Here is a 10,005-nt window from a genome sequence, read left to right as displayed (position 1 = left end):
TAATATGTAGATAATATGTAGATAATATGTAGATAATAAGTAGATGATAAGTAGATGATATGTAGATAACAAGTAGATAATATGTAGATAATATGTAGATAATAAGCAGATAATATGTAGATAATAAGTAGATAATAAGTAGATAATATTTAGATAATATGTAGATAATAAGTAGATAATAAGTAAATGATAAATAGATAATATGTAGATAATAAGTAGATAATAAGTAGATGATAAATAGATAATATGGAGAGAGAGAACATTGGCTAGAGCAACGTTGGGGGGGGGGGGAGGTGGCGTTGCGTGTTCAGCATTGATAGTGTTGTAATCTTGTCCTCCTCCCCCCCCCCCCCCGACTAACCTTTTACCCCACGTTCGAACTATAGTGAATTTTTTGTTTGTTTATTATTCTGGAGGGCGTAAAATGACCCATACAGTGTGTTAGTGTGTTACGGGACATTCAGTTTTGGATTTTCTCGATTGAAAGATTGAGGATTATTTTCTTTGTGTGTGTTTGTGTGTTTGTGGATCAGTGTATGTGAATTCCAGTTGGAGTCTTGTAAAGTATTTCTGTTACTGGGATTATTGACTCATCACGACTGTATTGTGCTTCGGTGAGAGGTCTGCAATCAGAGTGATAACGGCGTCCTAGAGATCGGTGAGTTCTCGATTTTTTTACAAAGCTATTTCCACCTCTGTCTGTCTGGTCAAAAGTTTGTACACGTTATTTCTCCCACACTAAATCTCGGGTCTAGCAGAAAATTTTACAAAATTATTTCTTCGGTCTGACAAAACAAGAATCAATACCAAAAAAAATATTACCAATTAGTTAATTAACTATAGGTTATTTTTAGCGGCCCCCGAAAGGGGGAAAGACGCGATTAGTTTTGTGCGAAATGTCTGTCCGTCCGTCCCGTTTAGATCTCGTAAACTAGAATTAGTTAATTAACTATAGGTTATTTTTTTATATCTATTTTGGTGTCTCGAACAAGGGAAAAATTGTACTTGACTGAAGTGGTGGCGTAAGCTGAGTTAGTCCCCTGTATAGGTCGCCGCTTTAAAGTAAGTTTGAAACAAACAATACATAACTATAGTCTTTTCTAGTCATAAGCACCTCACATACAGAGTGGTTAGTAATTCGGTTAGAGGAGGCCTGAGCCACGAGTTCGTGTTCAGGTCGCCCCCCCCCCCCCCCCGCTTTTTTTTTTTTTTGTGAATACTTTAAAAAATCGATTACGGTGAAATCCACCCAGATATCCCTTTCTTTCTCCCCCCCCCCCCCCCCCAAACTCTTTCAGATACGTGATAGGCTCATAGAGCATTGAGGAAACTAAAATATGAAATAGTGCCTAACGAAATCAATAGTCAAAATATTTTTTTTAATCGCACAGATTTAGTGTTGTTGGTCTAGATCTATAACAAATTTAATTACAAGACTGATCCATACTAATTGACGCAATTACACTTGGTATAAGTTTTGTCTTTAAAAAAAAAGTGTTTTTATTTCTTCTTTATTGTCTCAACCGACGTCCTAACAATTCAACGATTTGTATTTTCTAACTACTTATAAAAGTGAAAATCTTTGTTATGTCTGTCTATCAACTTACAGCTAAGATGTGTTCAGCAATAAAATGTGTCCAGCAATAAAATGTAGATATGTGTCCAGCAATAAAATGTGTCCAGCAATAAAATGTAGATATGTGTCCAGCAATAAAATGTAGATATGTGTCCAGCAATAAAATGTGTCCAGCAATAAAATGTAGATATGTGTTCAGCAATAAAATGTGTCCAGCAATAAAATGTAGATATGTGTCCAGCAATAAAATGTAGATATGTGTTCAGCAATAAAATGTAGATATGTGTCCAGCAATAAAATGTAGATATGTGTCCAGCAATAAAATGTAGATATGTGTCCAGCAATAAAATATATATATGTGTCCATTAAAGGGTGTGTGTCTATTAACTTTAAGCTCAAATGTGTACATTAGCTAATGAATAATGTGTGTCTACAGTCTGAATATTTGTGTGTGTCAAGGAATTAAATGTTGATATGTGTCCAGAAATTAAATGTTGATATGTGTCAGCGATATAGTGTTAATATGTGTCAAGGAATTAAATGTTGATATGTGTCCAGCAATGTAGCGTTAATATGTGTCCAGGAATTAAATTTTGAAATGCGTCCAGTGTTATGGCTCTTCCGCCGTGTCAAATACAAACAATGAAATAAACAGGAGGTAACCTTCAAACACTGTCAAAATGCCAAAAACAATCAAGTTATGTAGTCGACACTGATGTTGGTCAACAAATATGTTTAACTCTTTCTCTCCGTAATTATTTTTTCTCATTCCGATAGTATTTTTTGTTTTGCTCATTTGTATTTCACTATCCTGTTATAATTACGCTTCAATAACTTTTTTGTTTGTCATCAGAAAATTTTATGTTTGGTATTGAATTATAGGAGCGGGCATGCTCTTTGTACACAACACAAATTAAAGTTTATAAATCCGAAAATCAATTTAGTTTAATGGGGGTCAAATCAACGTTGACATCGTTAGTTGGGAGAGAAAGAGTTAATGATCAAGAAGGGACTCGTCCGATGTCAGCTAGGTCCGTACACTACTTCTTATTCTTGCTGGGATAGGAAAAGCGTCTTGTCTCTATCCAAGCCTAGAGCGTTCTTACTTTTTAACCAACTTTACGTCATCGTCGCTAAGTAAAAACTTTCCCCCCTTATTCCCGAAACAAATAACTAGTTCCTAATCATGTCATAACACCAGCAATTAAATTTCCAGCAATTAAAATCTCGATAAGTGACCAAAATACATGTTGATATCAGTCCGCCGAATAAATTACAACTGAAACGTAACGGGTGATCCACAAGTAATTAATACTGTGTGTCTATCGATCAGAGGATGATCTGGGCTTTATCTCAATGCTGATATGTGCCTAGAAACTGTATATAGTTTCTCTTCACAGGGCCTGACTTAGGTACGGAGAGGCCTTGTAAAAAAAAATGGTGTGTAGTCCCAAAGAATTTACAAGTTTAATCTCATTCTTGTTTTATATATATTATATATAAATTTTTAAATTCATGTTTAAAACTTGTATTAATTAATTTTAGGAGGCCCCCATCTGAAGGTGAGGCTCATGGCTGCTGTGCTGCCTCTACCGTTGTAAGTCCGGCCCTGGTGTTTCAAAAATCTCCAATTTTATGAGCCCAACATCTGATTGTGGTTAGTCCTACATTGCCATCATTTGCAAATAAAAATAAAAACTTAGATTTACACAAAAACACTCAGAAACCTGAACAAGTCAGAACAAATATGTACTTGTAGCTTTGATCCAAAAAAAAGAAGAAAAGACAACTCAGTCAACTCATTCTAAATTAAAACACTGCTCTGAATAAACGCCTTCGATTCTATATTTATTTATCTCCCTTAAGATTTCCTCATAGTTTACTATTATATCTAGAAAAAAAAAATCTGATGTATTTCTTTAGTACGAACTACTTTTGTGGCGGATGATGAAGAATAGAGAGAGAGAGAGAGAGAGAGAGATCAATGAGAACAGTTTTACATGTTCATTACTAACGGCTGAAAAAAAAAAGGAGCGGGAGGGAAGTGGGAGGAGCTACAGAAGTAGGACGCCTTCTTTGAGGCTTCTCCTTACCGTTTACTGTGTGAGGCTGGAGAAAGGTAGCAAGCAGGGAGAACTCAACGTCACGCGCGCGCAAGGCCACGCCCACTATCTCTCATTTCGTTTTTTCTTTTTCACGTGCCAGGCGCTAAATCCTTGCCCGAGGTCACGCCGGGTCACGGAAGACGGCCTTCTGATTGGTTAATGCTCCAGACGTCTGCTTTTATCACCAGTCGGAAGCGCGCGGTTGTGGTTCCTGTGCTTTGGCAAGTACCGTGCTACGCGTAAACGGGGCTATATCGTGTGGCGTTTATAGCCTGGGCCATTCTGTGCACCTTTTCTCTTCAAATGATTTTGTCGCTAGTTGAAATTATTTCATTGCTGTATTGATGGTTTCAGGCGCGCTTTACAGCCCGGGGTTTTCTCTCAGCCGACCCGTGGACAACAATAACCCCAGCGATAACCAGGCACATCACAGGATTATTGCCAACAACGCAGGAGGCTTCCGGGATAATCCTAACTCTACCATCTACGGCGGCGGGCGCCTTGGAAACAGCATCCACCCCACGGTTGCGTCAGCGGAGTCCGGGTTCACGACGCCCGGAGGCGGCGGGGATCTCACCACGGCCCTTTACGGAGGGGATTGCCACAGGGGCGGCAACGCTATGAGCTCCTACCTGCCTCTACGCCACTCGGGCGCCCATGGCGTGCCCACGACGCCAAGGGGACCCGTGGGCGCCGAGGACAATGTCATGCATGGCATGGGCGGCATGATGGACAGCGGCGGATATATGGAACACTTTCTGAACATCCCAGAGATCTGCCCCACGGGCAACTACAGGAACCCCAGGTACTACATGGGGGCGTACAACGCAGAGGCGTGTCGCATGGAGGCGCTGCAGCAGCAGCACCGAAACCACCACGACCTCCGAATGGGGCTGCAGGGCTCGAGGCCCTCATTCTACCCCAATATGAACATGGGGATGCGATTCGGGGATGGCATGGACTCAGCCCAGGTGGCTTCGAACTGCATCCCACAGCAGAACAGGGCGGACAATCTATCACCCTGTACAAAAGCAGTAGCCGTGCCAACGGAGTCGGATGCACCATCTTTTTATCCATGGATGTCTATAGTAGGCGAGTATCAATCTGTGTTACTTTAGAATTGTTTGACACATACACATACACAAACAATTACAAATCTCTTTATTTCTCAAACAAAACAAGTTGTTGAATATGTACAATTATCGCCGGCCAATGTTTCATAATTTAACTTCCAAAAATTTGCATAAAGAATGAACGTGATTCAAACGCTATGTAAAACGAAATCGCTCTTTCCTGAATCAAATATATAAAGCCATAGCTAGGTGTAAGCATATATGTTGTATATTGGGTCAATATTAGCACACCGTTTTTAATCTTGACACATCTTGGCATATTTAATACCTAGATCTATACAAAGGTAACATGATATGTAAGATTCCCTAAACACCATGTAGAAGAGAATACTAAAGAAAGAAAACTTTGTTGTATTGGCTTTGTCTTATAGTTGAGAGTAAACCCTAGCAAAGCAAAGCCGGGTACTTCTGCTAGTCCTAAGACATAGAAAACAACATATGTTAAAACAAAGAAGAAACAAAGAACAAATTTGTCGTGGAGTTTGTAATTTGAAAAATAAATAATAACCAACAAACGCACACCACAAGTTACATTGCTAAAATATGTAAACAACTAATCGAATTGTAGGAACCATGAATATACAAATGATAAGAGAATATAAGTGTATAAGAGATAGAGCTAGAGATTAGAGTATAATTAACAAGACATGAGAATATAAGCGTGTAAGAGATAGAGCTATAAATTTTTTAGAGTACAATTAGTAGGAAAGTGTTTAAAGATTAAGCTATGCGAGCAAGGTCTAAAAAAATCAACACAATTACGAGCTATTTCACAATTATTAACTAAATTAAATCTTAACCAAAACAAAAATGAATAAATGAAAATCTGAAGCATTGGAAATTATTGTTTCGGAATATATTTTCTAAAAACAAACTTTCAATACAAATATTTTATAGATCCCTTGTTGTCTTTCGAAACATGAAAATTCAGAAAAAATAAGTCTTCTTGGAATTAGATCAAACTTCCTAGCTTCTAGATCTAAATCCAAAGTCGCTTAACAACAAATTTATTGTGCAGGAATGGAAAAAAATTGTAAAAATATCAAAATGTTTTAAAAAAAAATAAGTGAAGTAAATTCTCCTAAGTGAACATAATTTAACTGATAGGTTTATAAAAATGTACTTTCACAATAATAATAATAATAATCTTTATTATCCATAAGGAAATTTGTCTTACAATTTGTGCATCACACCAAACAAAATATTATAACTAAAGAAACCCAAAATATACATTCACACCAGACACACTGATAATCTACATGTGAAAAGTTTATAACTGATCGTTCAATTCTAGTTAGTGATTTGATTGCCAGGGGAACAAAAGAGTTTTAGTGTCTTGTCTTTGCTATCAGTGTGTCTTGTATCTCATCCTTTGTGATGGTAAAATCACAAAATCCCGTAATTCTTTATTATAAATTCTTTTCACCTTTCTTATGAATGTTTGTCTAAAACAGCTGACCTAAAGGGGCTTGTTTATTTTGCCAGTGACCTTACCAGCAGCATTTATGAATCTATGAAGTTTATTTTTATTTTAAATATTCAGATTGCCATACCTGGCAGTGATAATAAAACTTATAATATTGCAGATATGAGCGTGATAAAACATAGCTAAGTCCTTTTCGCTAATATTAAATGAGGACATTTTTCTAAGTAATCGTAATACTTACTGCCTTTATTTTTTGCTGATATAATCAGTATTTGCAGTAAAGTTTAATTTATTATCTAGTATAGTAACAAGGTATATAAAAGTTTGCACTATTTCAATGGTCTCTCCAGCGACAACAACAGATGTAGCAAATGTTTTTCTGTTTCATACTATTTGATGAATGTTTTTAACCCAGTTTTAAAAATTGGCTGATGAATATATCATTCTATGTGATCTAAGCTCAATTATCGCCCAAACATTATTTCATTAAATCAAGATAAAACACAAAGCCAAATGTTTTGTGTAGAAACAAAACATTTTGAAAAAAAATATATTGACATCTCAGGAGTTACAACATTGCGTTTGCATTAGTGGATCTACACAACTTCAAAATGATGCATTGTAAAAAAAAAGTATTTGTAAATAAAACAGAAGAATTGAACCCTTTCCCACTGAGTTCAGTTCTCTTCATTTAACTTAATAGAAACCTTATTCTACATTCACTTTCATTTAATATCAATAATATTTTTTTTCCCGAAATTATTTTATTAATTTTTAAATTATTATTTTTTTATAAGTTACTCTAATAAAATGTCAATAATGATATTCCTGTGATGTGTCTGTTAGATTTTCAATTCATACAGAAAGCTATATTCAAACTTAAATGATTAGGTCTTAGCTACTCAATTTACATAATACTGCGACAGGGACTTATGTGAGGAAAATCTATGGTGATCGATTATATTCTTCAATAAATATTATAATTTTTAACTAATTGATAGGTATTGATCTGTTAATGGGATAAAGTTGATTGAACTGTCAAAAGTTAAAAACCTTTGCCAAGACTTCCAGAGATTATACTAGAAATAAATGTAGAAATAAATGTAGACCTTTATGGCTGTAAATTCGAGGTAGAGATTGATAACAACACTTGGACAGATAGGCCTAGACAGCTAGACCTAAACAGCTAGACCTAGACAGCTAGACCTAAACAGCTAGACCTAAACAGCTAGACCTAAACAGCTAGACCTAGACAGCTAGACCTAAACAGCTAGACCTAAACAGCTAGACCAAGACAGCTAGACATGGACAGCTAGACCTGAGCGAGCTAGATCTAGACAATTACACCTTGACAGCTAGACATAGGTAGACTTAAACCACTAGACATTGACTACTGTATGAAGAGAGTCATATTGTAAGCTCATAACAACACACTTCGTACACATCTCATGTTTTGCAAACGATTACAATTCTTCTCGGTAAATAACAGAACAAAAATAATCAATCAAATCAATATTAACGATTTCCTTTATAGAATTAACTATATTATTTAAATAGATATAAAATATATTTATTAAATGTTTAAGAAGGAAGTACGTTATACATAGTTTTTTTTTCTCTTTCTTTTTGTCAATATACTGTACCAACAGAATGTACGGGTTTTTATTTAAATAACTAACATATAATATTACGAACAAATTATTACATACTTATTCATATAGTGACTAATATTACAGCAGGTATAAATTAAATATGCTCTATATTCCAATAGTAATTAGTTTCAAAACATCTTGACTTTGTCTGTAAGTATATATTACAGACCTTTTTTGGGGGGACGGTACGCACCGGTACTGCGTACCGGCACCTTTTTTTTTCAATGTGGGGAAAAATTATTACTTTTCTTGTATTTTAAAGTATATTATTAATTTATAGTAGTAGTTAAAAGTTAGGCAATCAGTCACTGAGTACCGGCACCTAATCAATGAGTACTGGCATCTATTTTTTTTTAAACACTGTATATATACATACATACACATATATTATATATAGTTATAGCTATAGATATATTGAACACATTTCAAGTAAGGATTAATAAATAAGGATTAATAAAGCAGTTGAATAACCGGACCTTAATTTTCAGGTCGGTTCTACTCTCAGATGGCAAAAATGAAAAATAAAATTTAAATTACAATTATAAATACTATTTTTAAAAATGTATATTTAATTATAGATTACGTTATATTATATTATTTTAATTGGGCCAACAGTATAATTTACATCTGTTTGAATTATACGTCATATAGACTGCTCAACCTAATGAAGCATACACACACGAGTAAAGCCCAGGTGAAGATGCGTAGTTATATTGTGTGCTCTATTTCACACTGTGAGTTTAGGCAACATGTTTGAATGTTGGAAATACTTTTTTTCTTTTAAGAATCGCAAAGATGTTATCCTGAATGACTCAAAGCAACTTACATATCACACTTTCGTATAAGCTTAATATAAATTAATTAATGTATTTTCTCGTTCGAAAAAAAAATTTGATTGTTGAGTAGAGAATGTATACAATACAGAGAAATATTAAATATTTAGTCTACATAAGTTTCTACCAATTTTATTTTTCCTAGTGTACGCCATCAATAATATTGTTTTTGAAATTGAACTTGCTGTTATGTAGTAAAATTTATTTTAAGTATATTGTCTTAAGAGTTGTCAAAAATCGTAAGAATTTTGAATAAAACTAAGATTATTAATCTATTATCGGGTTATTTGTTTGCAGAAATATTAATTTGATGTACTTCTCCATGTAATGCATATTGCCTCCCTTGAGATTGTCTTCTATGTTCATATCTCAGTAAACCATAAATATCTCATAAAGTCTACTTGCCGGTAGACCATAAATTTAAAAATCATAAATTACGGGAGATATAATGAGAGCGCTAATGTTGTATTTTGTATTCCTACCACACAAAGTTTCCGTACCGTCAATGGTTCATAATGAAGCAGAAATGTGCGGATGTGTGTGTATGTGTGTGTGTGTGTGATATTGAAAGGATGATAAAAGGATGGATGAGATATTATCATTAGGGACAAACATGGCTTTGGAAATCACTTTAGCCGCCATGTTGTCTCCACATAAGGATCCAAATTATCTGCCAAATTATTCAAATTTATTAGAACCTAAAAAATATTGCAATATAAAGGAGTAAGTCGTTTCCTTCACTGATCCCTCATTGGCACAGACTATCTATCCGTTGGGGGGTTAGTCTGTCGACTGTCGGTCTCCATTGTTCCCCGTCTTTCAACTTGACTAAAATATTGATGCTGTCTTCCCATGGGTTTCTGTCTGCCTATTCCTGTTTTCCCTGGTACTGTTCCCTGGAAGAAGGTCTTTGCGAGCCCCGAGGACCTTGTGATGTGGCCATAAAGTTTGCCCTTACAGACTGTGGTCAGCAGTTCATCGTAAGGACCACGGTTCGCTATATGTATGTCTATTGTATTATCTATACAGATATACACCCATGAAGCGGTATATTTTTTTTTCTTAATAGAAAACGAGTAAGATTTATAAAAAAATAAAAAGCCAAAATAATAATTAAAAAAATCAATACAAAATTTGGCGTTTTTTTTCTGAGTACCTGGTATCTGATGTAAAAGTACCTCTTTCAGTCCTTCAATATATAGGGCCGAGAATGTTAACGAGGGTGCCATGTGGCCAGCACAAGGAATAGCCAACCGCCTTTACTTTGCCCCAACTAAAGT

At 35.2% G+C, this 10,005-nt stretch overlaps 1 protein-coding gene across 1 annotated transcript in view; it reads left to right on the top strand.

Moving 5' to 3' along the window:
- Nucleotides 1–3,916: 3,916 nt before the first annotated feature.
- Nucleotides 3,917–10,005, top strand: part of LOC106060502 (homeotic protein ultrabithorax-like) — a 77,317-nt gene continuing 71,228 nt past the window's right edge. The window contains exon 1 of the mRNA XM_056004641.1: nt 3,917–4,773. Within this exon, the coding sequence (XP_055860616.1) occupies nt 4,026–4,773 (748 nt within the window). The 5' untranslated portion in view covers nt 3,917–4,025. The remainder of the gene's footprint in view (nt 4,774–10,005) is intronic.

The sequence above is a fragment of the Biomphalaria glabrata genome, chromosome 11, assembly GCF_947242115.1.
Source record: "Biomphalaria glabrata chromosome 11, xgBioGlab47.1, whole genome shotgun sequence".
Lineage (NCBI taxonomy): Eukaryota > Metazoa > Mollusca > Gastropoda > Planorbidae > Biomphalaria > Biomphalaria glabrata.
Note: the sequence above shows the minus strand (reverse complement) of the source record. Positions and strands in the feature narration are given on the sequence as shown.